At 41.0% G+C, this 20,112-nt stretch overlaps 1 protein-coding gene across 4 annotated transcripts; it reads right to left on the reverse strand.

Annotated features, from left to right (window-relative positions):
• Positions 1-9,659, reverse strand: UBE2J2 (ubiquitin conjugating enzyme E2 J2). Of its 4 annotated transcripts, none has more exons than XM_076356383.1 (8): positions 9,468-9,659; positions 8,085-8,235; positions 7,444-7,574; positions 7,180-7,220; positions 6,229-6,331; positions 5,977-6,115; positions 5,393-5,473; positions 1-3,444 (listed from the first exon to the last, which is right to left on the reverse strand). In XM_076356383.1, the coding sequence occupies exons 3-8, from the start codon at positions 7,572-7,574 to the stop codon at positions 3,160-3,162; spliced, it is 780 nt and encodes a 259-aa protein (XP_076212498.1). In that variant the 5' UTR covers positions 8,085-8,235; positions 9,468-9,659; the 3' UTR covers positions 1-3,159. The 4 variants fall into 4 exon arrangements, with proteins under 4 accessions (XP_076212498.1, XP_076212496.1, XP_076212497.1 ...); XM_076356381.1 differs by having other exon boundaries at positions 8,073-8,235; XM_076356382.1 differs by lacking the exon at positions 9,468-9,659 and adding an exon at positions 8,450-9,260 and having other exon boundaries at positions 8,073-8,235.
• Positions 9,660-20,112: the final 10,453 nt, after the last annotated feature.

Raw genomic sequence — 20,112 nt, forward strand, 5'->3', positions numbered from 1 at the left:
TAAATTTTATCATGAATGTTTATTATGAACAAACAACTTTACAATGCAGTCATTTCTACTCCTCAGTACATGCTTGAAGTAAGGTAACTTCCGTGACCTTGAAGTCTTAGGGGGGAGAAAAGTTATGACTACACACAAATCCAGGATTTTAAAAATCAAGAGATCTTTAAAGGCGACCACTGAGATGTCTTCTGATTCAAGCTGCAAAAACTCCCTACCACCTGTGTATAACAATCTCACAGAAATCTATGAAATTGCAGCATGAAAGTGAAGGGCCAGACACTTGTTCCAATATCATATACTGAGGGACAGCTTTTAGTTTTATTACATTAAGTAATGCACTGCTTCAGGGCATGATATTTTTGCATGGCAAAGAATGGTTTACTCCATCTAATGACTTTGGTAACAAAAAGATCAGATACTGCATACTATTATAAATGCTTTTAAAAAACACAAAACAGTAAAACCTACACAAAAGGGAATAAATCTTCCGTTACCAAAGGCAAGGAGCAAGGAGACGTATCAAAATCTTGTAAGCCATAGGTGCAAGGGTTCAGTCAGCTATTGCTCCTAGCTTTCAACAAATGGCACCTGAAATGACTGTCAAGTCTTTCTCTGAATCCAGGGTACTGAAGAGAAAATGCAATTGGAAGTTTTGCTTTGTTTTTTAAATACAACCAATCCTCAGAAAAAATGCAGCATGTCCAGGGTTTAACCAAAGTTTTTTTGTTTCCAATTGCGGCACTTACTAAAAACAAGAGACCCACCTTCAAATACTTGGGTGTAGCTTAAGGCCAACTTCTTGTCACATAATAAAATGCCTTTTATTCAACATCTCCGGATTTTACTAGTTCTTTTACCTTGGTTAGGTACATTTCACAAAAGAGGCAAACACACCATGCCCAAGGTCTCCTTGCCTTTGTCTTCATTTATGTGGACAAAAGAACTTCCATAAGATAAGATAAACATAGATAACCAATTATAAGCTTCTGTCTGTAGGCGATGTCAATGGTAATAAAAGGCATTGCGAGAACACAAACATGTTTGAATGATACTAAGATCTATGAGGCAGAACAGCCTCAGCTACAGGTCCATATGCTTTGAGGAAAAAATACCAGTCTGACAAGCCATCCTGAAAATCCTGTCACTGCAGGAAAGACATGACACTCCCCCTTCCTTCCCAGCACAGCCCCAGACCGACAGAACATAATTGTTTCTAGGTAGATACAACCGGTGCTTCTCTTTTTACAAGAGCTGATTAAGCACATACAAGAGGTAAATTAAAAAATAGTTATAAATAAGATTTGATAAAACCACAAAATTAAAAAAAAAAATCAAAGATTTATAAATACATTTTAAAATCCAGCCTTTTCCAAATTCCATCCCCACACACCCCATCTCCTCCTTCCCTACCTCAGTAAGAACTGCTTTAAGATTTCTTTAGTATAGAGCTGTTCTGCTAGTTTTGATAATTCCTACCTATTGCAGAGAATTGGTCACATTTATTGATGCTCTAAGCTGCATGGCTCATGGGTTAACATACATTTTCGCTTACAATTCAAGATACCAAGAAGCAGAGAGAGAGAACAAATCTGAAAGGGAAAATAAAACCGTTTCAAAAAAAATTCTTATACATGAGGTAATATTTATTTGGGCTCTTCGCAATACTTAAAATAAGACTATGCAGTTAGATGCAGAGCTTTTTACTCTGCTACCACCTTTGACAGTTTGTTGTACCATTAACAGTGAGTGTGTTCTTCCCCAGATGATTAGGCATCACTGTCAATTATGAAAGGCACAGTAAGTTTGCCTCTGATGAAAAAAAGCATTTGGATAAAATTAAGGGGGGGGGGGGGAGAAACCAAGCAAACTCAGTTAAACAAGTAATTTCATACTTTTGAACTACCCTAGGAGCTTTAGTGTTTATCCACAGTCCTGTAATCCCATGAACAAACATCGGTATTTCAGTCATCAATCATCATGGGGAATCATGAAGGGGAACAGTGATGAACTTCTACCTAAAAGCAAAAAGCTTCTAGAACCTCAGACGAATTAGAAAGGTTTGGGTTTTGACTTTTGGTGGTGGTGGTGGATTTTTAAGTTTATGCAAATCTTCAAGTAAGCAAGTGGAACTAATTTTAAGGGTTTACTTCAGCTAGTGACACTTCAGATTAATTCAGTTGACTCTGAAGAAGATGGTTTGTTACTCAGACTCATTTGTCTTATCTTCACAAGGGCTAGGGTTACTTGATTTACCAAAGCCCAAGAAATCCAGAGAAGATTTTCTGAATACACAATCAACTCTCCAGTGACGTGTGTAGTTTTATTTTTTTTTTCAACAGTGGCACCTTGTGATCAAAATTAAGTATTACAGCTTTCAAATATAACATCTCCCAAAATGGAAATCTGTAAGTGAACAAATCCAAAACAATACTGGATATGGGCAGCCCCACTGAAGACTGATTCAAATGCTGCTTCTTGCTAATCATTCCTAAAGGCCGGCAACTGCATTTCTTGTAGCCCAAATAAAACCTTCAATTACATCGTGACAATTTAGACAACACATTTAACACACATGGTGTTATTTTCCCACTCATCTAATCACTACTGACTAGATATGCAATGATGTTCATTCCATTTTAGAAAAGAAACCAGCAATCTTCTGTAGCATCAATGTTCACATTAACCAAACCCTTACCAAGTCCACATGAAATCTCTATTTGAATCATTTCAACACCTGTACAGAATCTTCCCTAATGAAAATAAAATACGATATGCATAAATTGTGAAATTTTAAAAATTGTTCAATGAAGTAAAAAGCCCTATTTGCTTAAGATTTTAAATTTCAAATAACAGATGGAAAACTGCTATAAAAATCAAAGCACTAGAAATGTTAGCGTCTCATCAATAATGCTTTGACTTGTTTGTGAGCCACTACTAAATAGTAGCGAGGACAAGAGGATCTGCGAGCAGAACTTCTTTTAGTTTTCTGACTAATCCAAACTATGCCATTCCCCAAACATAACCCATGAGCCAACCAATGTTTTACCTGCGACTTGGTAAAACAAATATTTATCCCAGTGTCAGAGTCAGATGCCCAAAGAGTCCCACTCATTCTGCAACTACCACTAATTTGGTCTTGGATTTCTTTTATCATCCTCATTCTTGCGCTATGCTTCTCAGTACATACTTGACTGTGTAGGCAAAGGCTGCAAAACCAACTATAACAAACAAGTTCGCCAAAGCTCCGCCTAAAAGTCCATGGTTACGATTGGCCTGTTGGAGACCTGGATGATTGGCAGGTGCCAATGGTACATGCCCATTAAGAAGGGGTATTCCATTCTGACCGTAGTGTGCTTCCCCATCAGGGACAACATCTGGTAAAGGGAGGGATGGAGGTCTGTTATTGAGCTCTTCTTGTGCTTTCTGTTTTTGTTTAATCTCCTGGAGAAAGAAAAGAGAAAACTGAATAGCTGGAAGTGAAAGTGGTGAAGCTATTGGGTGACCTGAAAAGATTTCAGAACCCAAGTTCTTACGTAACTTTAGGAATAGGATATGGTACACTCCTTTATATTGTAGGTCTTTTTAACTAAATTAACTGCATTGCATACTTTGTACAGTCTCCCCAACTTCTTCCAAAGTGACCTACTTCAGTAGTTGACACTAACAATCATTTGGCCAAGTTTATTTTTAGTTCACATGTACATTTTCTGAGAAGCCTTTTTTCAGAAATGAGAAATTCTTGCATCAAAAGTCTTGCATGTCCAGCTTGTTTTGAACACAAAACATTAAAAAAATGAAGAAAGCAATCACAGAAGCTTAGAAGCATTAGGACTATTAAGTATTACACGTTAAAAATCTGCCTGTACTCGGAACACAACAGCAGTTATCTATTATTGTCTTCAGTGTTTCCCAATGATTTAGGTACTGGCAAAACAGTACTGCAGAAAGTATTTCCGATTCTCTGGCATTCTTGTAACGGGTAAGAAAATGCAATTAAAGCCTTCAGTTCAGATTTATATCTGTGTGAGGAAGAAAGGAAATGGAGATAAAACTTTTCTTTTCCCAGAAGGCTGTCCCAGGAGGAGACAAAGAGTGAGAATGGTTTTTAAACCAGAGCTTTGTGAATACCTTTAAGAATAATAATAGATGAATCAAACCTGAAGTTCCATAAGCACTCGCCACTCTGCCCAGAAAGGCCATTTCTGTCTGTGGACAGTGTTTACTTCACTAGCTGGGCTCATATGTTTATGACCTCAGGTTATCTCTAACAAAAACACACATCTCATTCTTAAAACAGCTGGAAAAAGGCTCTTCTGTATCTTTTCCCTACTCTTCTACAGTATATATTCTTTGTGCAATAATTAAGGTTTGCAATTTGGTGAAATTTGTACAACCCAAAACAGTTTGCCTGACAAAATAAATTTTACACCTAGAATTCCAAATTACAATGAGCATCAGCATTATAATATTGTAACTCAGGAGTCATGAAACAGAGTCTGTAATAGAAAACTGTTCCCATTCATACGGTATGCAGAAAATTAACTCTCAAAATCTCAACAGCAGGCTGAAAGAATGGAATTCCTCCCCTAAGGAGTTACAGGGAGGGAACCATCTTGAGACAGGAGTGAAGAAAGGAGCATCCTTCATTCCTAACAGGCAAGACCTTTTAGAACCAAGTACCATCAGTGGAAATCGGTGAGAGAATCCCAGAAGTCTGAATGAAGTGATACACCTTTTTTTTTTTTCTTTCTTTCTTTCTTAAACCTATACCATCTATATAACTGTTGCCTGGCTGAAGGGTAACCATTTTCAGAACCTTACACAAGGCAGATTTCTATATCCTACAGCTGTTACCTATACATGACGATATAAACTGTGTATCAACACACCTACAAGGTTAGTGTTGTGCAAGGAGGATACATACCCTAAAAAGATATCACCCACTCTCAGAAGTTAGGCAGGAAGAATACAAGAGTCTCTGATCTTAAAGGAGAATTACGAAAAAAAATTCAGGATATTGATGGACCAAGTCCAGATATACAAAGATTAGTCCTACCCAAACTCAAGAAAACACGGTATGCAATTCTAAAATACGGGGACCGCAACCACATCTGCTGCATGTGCAGCTCAATCAAGGCTATGATACCAATCCTAAATACAAATATTTGATTCTCTATACAAGGGATCTTTGTGCAGCAGAAGAACAATTCCATTTCAAGATTCAAGATTTTAATTCTTACACATAGCAAAAGTGCCTTTTAAAAGGCTTCCAAGATTAACAAAAGTAGCTACTGTCTGGGAAAGTCCTAAAGAATTAGTTTACAGATCTACATAGAGAAGTTAAAAAAACTACAGAAAACCAAATTCTCGCACAGATGAATTCCCTTACCTCCACCACTTCAGGGAAGAGCTCGCAGAAGACTTTATCTTTTAAATTAAATGCTAAGCTTTGTGCAGCAAGCTGTCTTTTCTGTGGAGGAAACAAAAGTTATCAGCAGTTGCATATAAATGAAGTTAACGTACTTTAATTAAACATCTGATTATTTCCCACAAGAACGGTGCAAACCACTAGCCAACTAGTTTCTAACATTTACAGCTTCATACTTGTGAATATTATTCACTACAACAGCCATTTCTAGACATAACTTACGTTCTCAATTCTTCATCTTATGAGATTAGCGTTCTGTACTAGTGTGCCTGCTTGGCAGACACTTCAAGAGGAAGGAAGGAAGGAGAAAGAAAGTCCTAACCATACTGTTTACTAAAAAGGATTTTAAGTTCTCTAAGAAATCCTCTCCCCATCCCCACACTACCCAAAATTGACTTGATTCATCTGCCCATCATCTGTAGTAGGCAACAACATATTAATTTCTGAGATACCAAAATGCCAGCTGCTGCTGTTGTTTTAACTTTGAGGTCATGTTCAACATTCCCTAAGCTGACAAAAGGTACATCACACAGTCTGGAGCTTACTGTGAACTCTGACGTCTCTATGCTGCCCAGTGTGGGGCCCTTTTCCACCATAAAACTAAGAAGGCCCGTCAAGATCGTTGAGACTGACCAAGCTGGATTCCACGTATCCGGGTGGAAATCAGTGATTGAAAGACACAACCTTCAAAAGGATAAGACATGCAGTGTGTTTTATTTTTGCCATTAAAATTATTACACATTATACATATTGCTAAAATGGTGTTAATTGCTTAAGTGTTAGAAGAAAATCCTTACCTTGTATTACACTTAAACCTTCCATTAGGTGTAATCATATAAATACTAGGAGGTTTAAAAGGAAATTCTCTGGGGAATATTAGTTTCCCATGATAATAGCCACCTGCATTACATAAAGACATGAATTACTTATTTTGCATGAAGATGAAGTCCTAAGCTGCTACTCAAAATGGGCCAAATAAAACCCTTTATTGTCTCCTTTTCCCCCTCACACTAAAGAGATCAAGCTCATCACCTTGTGCCTCTAAAACACAGGAATAATGATCCACACCTGCAGTAGATTTACTCTGGAGGCAATTCTCTCACATGCGTATTACAAACAGTACTTTCTGTTGTCAGGTCCATAATACATTTAAGGAAAACCAGCCAAAGTGTATTTAATACAATAAAAATGGGTTGGTTTTCCAGAAACACAGGTAACTGCAAATACAATCCTATGAAGAATCCAATTTTAAAAAGCATTTTGTGAGAGGCTCCAGAAGATGTTATGAAATATGTGACTACAACAAAGTAATAAGGCTTTTACGTTCCTCACTTTCTCCAGAGAAATTCATAAAGAGAACATGTGTCTCGGTTGACTGAGAACATTTATGTGGTAACAAAATGGGATTTTTTTAAATTATCTTTTACTGTCACATACTATCTAAAGCGAGTTATTTGCTCCGAGACTTTTAGCAATTACTTAACAGGAAGTTATCTGCCTTCAGTTTAACCTAAATGTGGTTTTGTTAGAGTCCTTGATAACAGAAAAATTACTAATAGACAGCGGTACCACTACCTGTTTTCAACAAGCTATCACACAAGTCACGCACAGCACTGAAACTGCACTAACAGTTTTTAGAGCTATTTACAGTAGTTATATTTTGCCCATTCAAACAGGCATGCAATTGCTCAGGCACGCCAATCACAACACAAAGTACATGCACGCTTTTGCTACATGCTAACTTTTACCTTCATAGGGAGTCATTTCAGGTCCCCGTACAACATAGTGCCTAAGACAAAGAAGGACATTTAAACAGCATGAAAGCCATCACACAATCAGACATCAAATTCTCTAGAAAAATGAAGATCAATATCACTTCAGCAAAAGTTTCATACTCCACCTCCCAAAACCAAGATTCCCATACAATCTGTAGGAGTGAGGAAGTCAGACTTGATGACCTAGAAAATCTTGTTCTCTCCACAAGTGCATGAACAGTTCATTCTAATTCTTACCATTCAAGGATATTAGATGGGAGGGGCTCTGCACAGATATAAGGCACTGGATCTTTCTTAATTCGAAGGTAGTCTTGTTTAAGTCTCTGTGTCGCTGTTGTTGGTGCTCTCTTATTACTGTTGTTGCTCATCTAGTTTTTAAAAACATATATAAACACAATCTCAATACAATCTCAATAGACACAGAGCTACTATGCTTCATTGAACATAGCTCCAGATTTTTGCAAAATCTACCTTAGAGTATTTTTTTAAAATACAAATTACCGCAACTTTTAAGTGGCGAGAACCATGCAAAATCTTAACCAACTAACACGCTCCCAAGAGAGTCTGTATATTGCCAAAATGGGAAAATACTCCTTCCAGAACACTGCTGTTTAAATACCACAGTGAATTGCTATCATGAAAACATGCCGCACTATAGAACCCACTTGAACTCTTAATAACCAGTCCTGTGTTTAGGCTGAACACACATCATTATGACACTGTTTTAAAGGGCTTAGTCTTTTTAAGTAATTCATTTCCCTATTCAGTTTGACTATCTATTATAAAAATTTGCCCATGATTTAAATTCATTTGCTGTTTCTACACATCCAGTTATTTGAAATAAATAAACAAAAAACCACAATAACCTTATTACTGACTTTGAGGTGAAGGATTTTAAATTAAATCTGCTGCCTGCTTAAGTGTCAGTTGAATTTACAGAAGGGAACTTGAGCCAGATTACTCTCTTCCAGATAAACAAAGACCTCATCCAAAGTGAGAAAAGTCAGTGTGAAGAAAGGAAATTCCATGCTGCTTACAAGACAAAGAAAGCATTAGCCCTTACAATGCACTTACAGAACACATACCAATTAACAACTGCTATTTAACTCACTTCCCCCCCCCCCCCCCCCCCCGCCCCCGAGAAATTTATCAAGTTACTCAGCTTTATGCATGAAAATTCAAGCAAGAACAAAAAGGAAAGATTTTACAAACAGCTTGTATAAAGAGGTAAGACAATACTTACAATACAATAGCAGCATTTGACACGAAAAGTATGTTAATTGCCTATAACCCTTTCTATTCCTTTACTTCAAACAGATAGCCAAGAACAATTAAAGAAATAATATTTAAACCACAAGCAACAATTGTATGTGGTCAAATATTCAAACCCTACTCAAAATAAACGCGTTTAACCTGGCTTTTGTCAGAATCACTGTAAATCATTGTTTGAAACATACAGTATCTTTTCTTGAAGGTCACACGCGTTTTTAAGTCACACCTCTTGAAATCGTAAAATTACAAAGTTTTCTCTAAAGAAGTCAGTTTTGACTTTAAAATATAGATTAAATCGTGTCTTTTTAATTTAACACAACTATTTGTTCTGAAATCTTGCAATAGCGCCCCTCGCTATGGACTGCGAAAATACACTGAAATACTTTACAGCACTAAGTACGGTTATTGGGATTTTAACACCCCTCAAAGCCTTTTTCTGAAAGAACATTTGTATCTTGAACGCAGAAAGTAAACGGCAACATTTACAGAAGCTGCGACCGCAAACCCATTCTCCCATCTCCACGATGCAATTCACCAGAGGCAAGCAAGAAAGCAACCCGCCCAGCCTTTAGAGAGCCAGGCGCCAGCAGCACGATGCGCCCCAGCCCTGCTCCCAGCCCGGCAGGGCGGCTCAGGGAACTAACGCAAGGGCACCGCAGGTCCCCGGCCCCCAAGGCCCCACTGCTGCCTCGGGGAACAGGCAGCCGCGCAGGAGAGGGCGCCCAGCCAGCGCCTCTTTTCCGCGGCTAAGCCCGAGCCCGGCCCTGCCGGTGGCCGCTCCGTGCCTGAGGAGACGGGCAGCGAGTGGGAGAACCGAAGAAGGAGCAAGAGGACAACCGGGGAGCTCACGGCCTAGAGCGAGCCGGCTGCCCGGCACGGGCCCCACCAGGCCGGAGAAGGGAGAGACAGAGGGAGGGAGCCGAGCCCCCCCCCCCCCCGGTCCTTGGGCTCCCTCACGGGCTCGCCCCGCCGGCCCAGGCCCCACTCACCTCTCCCTGCTAGAGCAGGCCCCTCCACCGCCGGGACGCCCCACCTGCCTGCAGCCAGAGGCCAAGCGAGGAAGGGAAGGCGGGAGGAAGGGAGAGAGGAAGGGAGAGAGGAAGGGAGCGCCACAAGAGAAAGCGGGCAGGGCAGGGCCGCGACCCCCACGCCTCCCCGCTGCGGCGCGACCGCGGCTCCCAGCCAAGATGGCGGCCCGGCGAGGCGGGGCCAACGCGGCGCTGGCGTCTCCTTCCGGGAAGGAGCCGCCCCGCTTCCGGGGCGCGGGTGCGTCACCCGCGGCTCAGCTGACTGCCGCTTCCGGCCCCCGCCATGGCGGCCGGCGGGCTGCTGGGGGGGCCGAGCGCGCCCCAGCGCCTCCGCGGGGCAGCCCCGCAGCTGGGGAGGCAGCGGGGCAGGGGCGGCCCCGCCGGCCCGGTGCTCTCGGGACCTGGTGGCCTAAAGCTGCCGTGTTTCCTGCGCTGCAGAGCCCCGGGTTCGGGCTGCGGCCCCCCCGGGTTCGGGCTGCGGCCCCCCCGGGTTCGGGCTGCGGGGCCTTTGCCGTGGCCGGGGCTGGCTCCAGGCCCCGCGAGGGTGACGGGCAGGCCGTGCCGCCGGGAAAGCGTACGTGGGTGGTCGCGGTGCCGAGGCAGAAAGTCAACCGCGAGGGCGGAAATCGCGGTGACAGAAGCGCAGCGAACCTTGACACCGCCGGTCAATTATTACGACGCTATAGAAGATTGTATTTGGGAGGGGTCTCGGGGTTGTCCGATTTTCTTCTTTCCTGAACAAGGATTGGTTTGTACGTGGTGGTTTGCTGTAAGGCTCCTGAATCTTTTCTTCGAATTTCCAGTGTTCGTAAGATGGATAAATACAAACTCATTTTCAGTTACTCAGTACGCAGGCAATTTTCTTTTTTTTTTGCAGGATTCCACCGGTAGGCCCATAAAAATACAGCAAATCATTTTGCATCACGTTCGTGCATTTGTTGCTTCAGTAATGTTTCAGAAGAGTAAAGCCAGTTGCTCCCTTACATAGTTAGGAGGCCAAATGTGACAGGAAGAGGTAGTGTCTATTCAGTCTTGATTTAAGATGGCGTTTCCAGACCATCTTACAAGAAAACGCTGCAAAATCTTGCTCCGTTGAAGCGAGCGCAGGGTTCTCCTATGTCTTGGATCCTTAGCTGACCGTCCGGCACGACTGCGCACAGCCCTCTCCCTTAAGGGACGATGTGAGATGCCTACGCTTAAAAGATGATTAAACATTTTAACAACAGGGGTATTGTGAAGTGTTTTGTAAAACACAAAATTCCACCTGGCCTTAACATCATTCTTGGCACAATAAGCATGTTGAATAAGTTGCACTAAAATCATATTTACCTGCCACTTCGTGCAAGAGAGGATTTAGCAGGCATCAGTCACGACGGTCCTTTCCTAAAGATTTCACCTCAGCCTTTATTATCAGGGTTATGCTAATCTGTTCTCTGGAGATTTGAGTCCAGCTCGAGACTGAGTTTCAGCTATATTAAATCTGAATACTTGTATTTCCTATTGTATTTGTTCACACACAAAAATCACCAACCGATTAAAAATTCCTCTATTTGTGGTTAGCGTTTAATATTTCGACATTTTGGTTGTCGCCTATATACTGAATTGTATCCCAGCTGAGAGGAATTTTTCGCTCGCTCCCTTCCAATGCTTTTCTTTCGGGGCTTTTGAAATTCGCGACTCAAATAATGCTTGTGAAAGGGAATTCATGCAGTTTGATTATCCAAGATTTAATTTAAGAAAACGTAAGGAAGAGATCGGCCCCTGATTTCTACGTCTGTGTGTAGCGCTCTAGGTGTAGAGCATAGCTGCTGTATTGTATTCATTAACTGTGAGCATATGTACTAGTTTAAGGGAAGTGTACCCCTGTCGCTGGGCTAATAATCTTCCTTTATTGCCTGAGGTGAAACGAAAAGGCAGAAAAGAAGGTGACTGAGTTGCCCAAAGAGTTTGCAACAGACTCGTAGACGGGACTGCATGACTGCGATAAAGGCCAGAATTTTTCTTACCGTTCCAAAAGACGCAGGCATCTTCCACGCGAAACGTTCCTGCAATTACTAGGGTTCTGCTCCACGCCCGAGCACTTCTGCGCCGGTGCCCAACAGAGGGCAGGGGCAGCCCGCACGCTTTTTAAGCTCTCGGCTCTGCCTGTTGCCGGAGTAGCGCAGGCTGGCGTCCAGGCTTGCGCTCCGTGTCGTGGGTTTGTGGAGGTTAATCAACAGCGAGAAGGGGGGGGGGGGAAACCGGCCGTGATGCCAGTACCTGTGGGCGAAAAGCAAATCTGAAACCACCTATACATTTTAAATTTCACTTTGTTTCTACGAACTGGGGATTGCAAAATACTGCGTCCTCATGGAATATCTCGCGCAAGCATGTCGGTTTTAGTGGGAGCAGGTAGTTTTCGTTTGTGTCCTAAGCACTGAGGCAGGGTTGTTGATGCAAAGTGACTGTTGTATTAGACCCCAGAGAGAGCTACAGTCGTGCAGCAAACTGAAATGGTGTTTGGACTTACAGAACCCCACTGAGAGATGTAACAATTTTTGTTATGTAAGCTTCAAATATGGACAAGAAATATTTTTCTAGAAGTAGGAAAATTATAGAGATTATAGGAAAAAAAAAGCGAACCTGAAATCATGAAGAGAGAAACTAACGAAACAAAAATATTTTCAGTTTGCTGAGGGGTGTCAACATTTTAATTTCATGATAGTTTCATTTCAAATGTCTAATATTTTCCATGATTAACTCAGACTTCAATCACAATAACGGGATCTTTCATGCACAGAGTGTTCACATGTCCCACCTGTGGCCACATCAAAACTTCCTGAGTTAGTGAAGTTTATCAAACCGTATCCTTTTCTTTGAACTGTTTTGATTCTGGTGCCATGAAATGCTTCAAGGAAAAACGGTTTGCTTCAAAAAAGAAGTAATAGTTGATCTGTTTTGTTTAATCTCTTACACTCGCTCATCCTTATATCTAATCTGAGCTCACAGTTTACAAATGCTTGAAGGTTTTGCAGAACAGAAGGAACTCTTTATAATAAATTATTATACTTCAAGATGAAAAGCACTGTATAAACACAAGGTGTTATTAGAATGCTGTATTAGCCTACACGTATTTCACCTAATAAATTCCCCATGGCAACTCATGCAGTACAATACATACCTAGTTTTACACCCTTTGACCTGAGGACAATCACCTTTTTTATTTCCTCTGCCACACTATTTTGTCTTTTTTTGTGTTTACACTGGAATTCCTCCTAAGTCATCTAAGTCCAGAAATGTGAGAAACGTGAACCTGGAGACTGTAATAAAGGCCCCAGAATGCTGAAGGGATTCCAGAGCTCATATTTACACTTCTGTCAATCTCTCTAATGTTCCCCAACCCCAAAGTATTTCAAGTGTGTTGTCATTAACATTCCATTCATCTCTCTGGTATGTTATGCTCAACGCTAATGATAGCGTAGATTGAGACTTCTCTCTCAGAGTAGTTTCTTTCTTCCCAGTTGTTTTCCAACATGCAAATGAATCACACTGTAGAATTTCCTCTCTCTGTAAAGTATCTTTGGTGTACTGCTATCATGTCTTGAAGGCATATTTTAAACCTGGGCTTGGGAAGTCACTGGAAGTTCCAAATTTATGTTCTTAAATCATTAAGTGCACGAAGTAAATAAGTACATACCGGTAAATTAACTTGGAAGGTGATTAACTCCAGGACAAGAGACAAGTGAGACAGTTTACTATCTCATAAAGGTTGGAGTTGTTTTTTAATTTGATATGGGCCCCTCAGCAGGATCACATGGGGGGTTACAGGACATGAAAACATCTTCATGTGCTTGTGAACACAGACCTTTTGTATTATTCTTTAAAAATACATAGCTGTCTGACTTTCGCACTGCAGAAAATTTTCCTTTAATTGTAATTGGAAGAAAAGCATTGCAAATTTTCACATCAGATACAGACAACAGGAATCAGAATTTGTTCTATTTGTGGGTGCCTTTGGGTAAGTCCTTCGCTTCAGTTTCTCCGTCAAATGAAAGCAGTACTTTATGCACTACTCCACACATGCAGTCAAATGAGTATTTTGAGGCTGACCTTGGTGGATGAAGAAATAATTTGAGAAAGAAAACGCACCCCGAGGAAGGTAGTGAGGGTTAATTAGTGTTCCCATGCACTCAAATGTAATCTTGTCCAGTAAATGTGGCAATGCTGTGGCTGCTGAGCGTCTCTGCTTAGATTGTCCAGAAAGACAGAGAACGCTTGGAAGAACAGCTACGCCTCAAGGCTGCTCAGAACTGAGAATGCTGATGAAATAGAAAGTTCTTCTATCCCAGAAAGACATTTGATATATCCTTGGGGAAGCAATTTCCCCAAGTCCTGTTACCAACAGCCATATTACAGTGGGATCCGGAGAGGACCTAGCTGCGTAACTCATATGTACTCAATGGACAGGTTTTTTCCTTTAGTTACCTCATGGGTTGACCATTGAACCCATTGCTGCTTCAGATAACCCAGATAGGTCTCCCAGCTTAAGTAGTGAAAGAAACAGAAATCTTTACTTCTGCCTTGAATACAGAGAACTACCCCCTAGGCCCTTTACTAGTTTTTCAATCTCTATAGCCTGTGGAATTAGAAGATCAGTCAGTTACAATGCGCTTGCTTACTTTACACGTCCATATGTGTTCCCTGACACCTATCATAGCGAGACTACTGATCTATTCATTTTGTTTGCTGTCTAAAGCCACTGCTAACTGGCACCATGTAAATATTTTGGATGTACAAAGGCATAATTTGCTAACTGGGAAGAGCTTACTGCCTACAAGCACAAGATGCATTAAAGAAGTCATTGCCCAGTGAATAAATGCAAGAGCGTCATGTGGCCTCTCATGCCTGACTACCTCCTAGAACAGGGGTCTTCAGGGAACTGAAGGTGCTGGACAAATCCTGCCTGGCAGCTTCTTCCATTACCAAAGATACAACCAAGATTCAGAGCAAGCGAAAGCCACAGGGATCAGTAAAGAAGGAGGCTTGGGAGTGTTACGCCCAAGTAGGAGAGATGTGGGTGGAGATTACCAAGCACAGTAAAGGTGAGGGTGGCGTTGGACAGAGGGTCAAGGAGCTTGGATGGAACGCAGAGGGAAAGAACAAACAGGAAAAAAATATTCAAGGGCCTCAGAGCAAAGGGGACTGTGGCAACCTTGATCTTAATGAGCTGGAAGGAGTAAGTCAGGCATGGGGCTGAACCTTCGCAGAGCCATGGGGAAGGAAAGAATGAATCTTTAGGATGTTGTTAAGGAAGAAGTAGCAGCTGAACAATCACCTGGAAGAATTCATCCCATGAGTAACAGGTGATTTAGCTCAGGAAGCCACAGTTATTGAGCAAGGGAGCACCATTTTTTAGCATGGCTATCGTCAGTGTTTGCCAAAGATGAGGTACAGTCACAAGGAGCTCAGTGATGCTGGTGAAGCCATTTTTCATTTGTGCTGTGTAAAACGTATCCAGACACTTATCTGAAAGGCCTTAGTTAGGATTTTGGTTTTGTACTATATTTAAGCATTAATAAATATTGCTGAACTCTATTTACTGTTAATTTTTTTAAGTGTATTTCTTCATTTTGAGGGAATGCAAAACTTTTACAAGTTTTGGGGTTTTTTTCTTTTTTGGGAGGGGCTTTCAACAAAAGAAATTTGGAATTCTGAACCTTATTAAAGGCAGAAGGATATTTGCTGTTCAATCTAAAGTGAATCTCCATCACGGACATCTGAATGTGCTGCAATTGTAACTACCTGTGTGCGGATGAGAACGGTGACACTGAGAAACTAAACCACTGTCCCAGGGTCGTGTTTGTAACAAAGCACTAACTGATGACGATTTCCACTGTCTGAGCTTGCATTCAAACCAAGAGATACCCTTGACCAATAATCCTTCAGAGATCTTTTTCTAAGGGTACAGGACATTAATGCTAATGTCTTGGCCAGGTTTAGTTCAAGTAATTATATCCTGCCTTCCTGAATTCCCTTCCAATTTCAAGTGCATGAGAGATGTATCACTTCCAGGTCTAAACCATGAGCAATGTCATTTGCATTAAAGCATCTTGCTGCTTTCCCATCTAAAAGCAGCTCCATTTCATTGATGGATGAAACAATGTAGGGTTTTTTATTTTGGTTTTCTCATAAAGTGCTGCTGAGTTGGCTCTCTTTTAATCTTTGGCCAAAAAGCAATTTAGAGGTATTGTGTGTTTATTTGTTTTTCTTATTTTTGGCTCTTTGTCCTTCTGAGGGGTTTTATTGCTTTAACTACCATACTGGCTTTTGCTGAGTAACTTTCCTTCAGTGAATGTTTTGTCACTATAGTGCCTGTTTGTTTCATAGTATTATAGAAGTATAGTATATTATTATCTAGTAGAACTATATTATTTTGTAGAATTCCCCAAACCCTTTGATTCCCTAGGAAACTGATCTGCATTTTTTTTTTTTTTAATGGAAACTGATAACTTGTTCATAAATAGCTCCAACACGGATGATTATCTTGAGTTTCAGAGAAGGGCTATGATGGTTCCTGAGTCTCACTGATTTGTTGTTGACCATGAGGAAATCATTCAATTGTTTTGAAGCTCCATTTTTCTTCTTGTATAAAGAAAGGATAATATTGCTTATCTAGCTTTACTGGAAGCATGCACGCTTAATCATTTGGTGAGTGTCACCTATTTTGAGCTCTCTGGACTAAAGGTTCCACATCAGCAAGTGCCAAACATGAATTATAATCTTTGTTTTCCATAATCACTGCTGTTACGATAGTGATCAATGTTTTTCATTTATATAGCCAGATTAATATTTCCAGGCATCATACGTTTTGTGATTTACTTCATTTTCTACTGTCTGAATTGGAGAGGCAGCAGGCAAACAGACAGCCTTAGGTGACCCAAATAAAACAGGCAATTTAACCTAAGCACTGATAAATCCCTGATAAACTTGCTGATACCAGAGCTTTTTTTCCCTTTGATTTCCTCTCCTGCCTGGCTGAGGTCGGGTGTGACATCCTTTATGATGATTGACAAGGAGATAGTATTACTTAGAAAATAATTCTGGCATGTTTCTGAGTCAGAAAGAGGAAAGGTCAGTCCTCTTCCTTATTTATTCCACCAGTACTAGGTAAGGAGCTCCATCACCAGGATCCAGTTCCCATTTACCTCTCCATCCTGTTTCCCAAACGATAATTGGTACACAGCCATCAGTGGCCGTAAGTGGCCTTCTAATGACATCACCTTAAGATGCAAAGACAAAGAGTATGACATACCAGTTTCTCCTTACTGTTCATCACTTTCACTCAGAGCCTTTCACTGCTTCCGCATGCTCTTCTTTAGTATTTGACATTCGTATGATTACATTGCTCTTTATATCCAAAGTACGGCATGCCTAGTATTAGAACGTTATTAAGCTATTACCTTGCAAGATGGATGTATGCCTTCAGAAGCCATTATAATGGTTGTGGTTTCATTAGTGCTGAACTTCCTTTAAAGCCAGGTAATCTCTACACAGATCTCTATAGATAACCATTCTTCACAGAGATCATTTGCAATTTCAGAGCAAGTTTTTGTGACAAAATATTTTTTCTCACTTGTTTATAATATTCAGTCCTACAGGAAGATCCTGGCTGAGCTGACCAGTGGTTTGTTTTCCTCTGGTTAGACACAAAATGAGCCTCATTGAATGGGCTGCTTTGCTAAATTTCTTTGACAAATATGCCTCTGCTTTGACCTAGAGGAATTGTCTCCAGTGCTGACAGGAAGAACTGAACCTTTCAATCATAAAATGTTTCCTTTATAGAGCTTACTAAACAACACAGAGTACCTGCTAAACTTAGCCTGAGCTGTAAATCCTTGCTCTCCCACTCCACCTTCTGATCTGTTTTTTCCTTTATATCCGTGCAGGGAAATGGGCATGCACTGAATGCCACCAGAATGGTTGGAGCAGACAGAGTGTAGCAGCACATGCAGTCTTTTACAGCCAGATTCTGACCAGTTCAGGTATAGATAAACAGTTCACTTATTGATGCAAGCTTTTGGAGATGCTGCAGCCTTGCAGGAAGACACATCTTTGAAGAAGAGGAGGGAAGCCTTTTGGAACAAATAATGCTTAGAATTTATGTCTGCCAGCATAGTCTCCGGGCAACTTAATAATAAATATATGCCAGACAGATTATCAGAAATAAGAGCAAGGCAGCATGATTTCCTATGGCATCCAGAATAACAGAATGATGTTCCATCTCACAATTTACACTGAATATTCATGACAATGTGTCCTAGAGAGTCTTCTCCTGAGGGGTGCTCAGGGCGTATTCTGAAGTCTGTGACAAATCAAAGGCAATCTGCTTTTGTTCATCCCAACAGCAAAAAAAAAACCCCACTCTTACCCTCTTTGTAGCTCCACTATTGTGTTTAATCTTTAGTACACAGATATGTGTAGTATACAGTATTCTTTGACAAAGAGCTAACCTAGTTGCAGTGGCAAAGCAGGGCATGGGGAAGCAGGGAATGTCTTGAACAGAGTTTCACAGGTAAGCGCTGCTGATCTATCAAGTCAATGTTCAGGTTTTTAATGGAATAGAATATGAAGTTGATGTTTGCTGCCAAAACCTGCTGGAAGACTCCGGTCAAAAATGCCAGGGATATTGAGGAAAACTGGTATTTTATGTTAAGACACTTCAAAATTAAGTAATACAAAATGCATTGCTTGCATTGTAGGCCTACCTGTCAGTCCTTGTGTGACGAGTGAATGCATTCTCTCAAAGAGGAGAGAGAATTTCAGAAAAAAATATCAGGTAAAGGATATAAGACCTCATGATGTACATTCACTTCTGGAGGCATATTAAATGTCCTGCATGGCAAATGCAAGTTACAAGTGTTCTTGATCTATAGACCTCTTTATGACAAATAGGTCTAGAAGTGAAAATAATCTCAAGATCTTAACCTCTCATGCTGATGAAATGAGAAGAAAGTGTATTATGTTAAGCAATGGGCATTGCAAGGAGCTCATGTGACGAGGCTGAAAGCTAAAGGCTGAAATATGTGGGACCTGATGTAGGCAGCACCCCTTGCACGTTGTTGGAAAGTATCTGCGGGATAGTTAAATGCACAAAGAATTCTGTCACCTGTTTGTCTAATACAGGAGTAAGTACTGATCATCTTAAAATATCAGATGAGATCTAGGAATATCTCTTAAAAACATGTTTTTAAATACCGTAGCATGACTGCAACCCATCCTGTTGCAATTAACAAGCAGTATCAAAGCAATAGTTGTCATCATGCTTACATGGCAGCTTACATCACCAAAGCTTTATACAAACACCAATTAACCCTCTCAACAATGCTGCAAAGTGTCATTATGTCTGTTTCAGAGATGAAGCAACAGAGAGAGAGGCAGAAAGATTTGCCCAAGATTGCACAGCAAGAGAAGAGAAAAGTTCAAGAGTTTAAGGCTTTCAAGTTGGTATTTCTTTGTCCGTGTTGTGGCAGACTCTACCCTTGCCTGTGGGTGGAGTTTTGTATTTATTGCCATTGCTTTTGCAGTTCTGGTGGATAGGGAAAATGGAATATCTTCTCGTTGCATTTGTTTTTCGTGTTGGTTGGGGGTTTTTGTTTGTTTTTGTTTTTTTAAATGTGCTAGAGACTGGACAAAATCTCCTTGGCAAGCAGGGACCCTCCAGCAAACAGGATGTAGACTTTGAACAAATGGTTGTGAAGAGTTCGTAGACTTCTGCCTTTGCTTGGGTTTCATATGGTGCTGATGGGGTAAATTCAGTGAGAAAACATCACTAGGCCAGTTTAGCTCCTTTTGGTTACAAACCATTACTGATCTAACTTTTGGGGGTTGCTTGGGGACTTCTGTGGAGGGTTTCTGTTAGTGCTGAACAGACAGGTCAGACCAGGAATATTTGTGCTGTTCAGGTGGACTGTTCACATTACTCATGCTGAGGTACAGGTCGTGGAAGTCACATGGCAGCGTTTCTACTCTTTGATTGGCTAGTAAAGCTTTCCCGGGCATGAAAAAAATGAAAAACAAGTAATTAATAGTGAATTTTAGGGCTTACCAGCTAAGTACAGTGCTTTCCATGTGAATAAGCACATCCCAAGCATCACAGCAAACAGACCCAGAGCACAGGGACATTCGTGCGTCTCCCAGATAATCTTCTGCAGGTTTGAATGAATCAAAAGTAAGTCATTTATGCAATCCTTACATCGGCCTAGCATTTTGGGTCACCTTTGGCATCATTTAAAGGTTACAAAATTATCACTTTTTTTGAAGCCAGGTCTTCTCTCCAGCCACAATGCTTCCCTGAGGGTTTACCTGCATTCAGAGGATTATTACTATGCTTTTTAAAGTTTTCAGCACTAGTAGCCTGTATAGAGCTGTTTGTATGTTTGCCGTTGGGGCATCGGGGCTATGACTTTCCAATTACCAACCCAGGCATGGATAGAGCTGTTCTACGGGAAGGTGAAGGAATCCTTCAGAGGTTGCTGATGGAAAATATAGTACTGCACCTGAATTTAACCCAAAAAGCATCCATCTAAAGAGGTATGACAGCTGACACAGCCACTTACGTAATAGCTAG

The sequence above is a fragment of the Aptenodytes patagonicus genome, chromosome 19 (genome assembly GCF_965638725.1).
Source record: "Aptenodytes patagonicus chromosome 19, bAptPat1.pri.cur, whole genome shotgun sequence".
Taxonomy (NCBI): domain Eukaryota; kingdom Metazoa; phylum Chordata; class Aves; order Sphenisciformes; family Spheniscidae; genus Aptenodytes; species Aptenodytes patagonicus.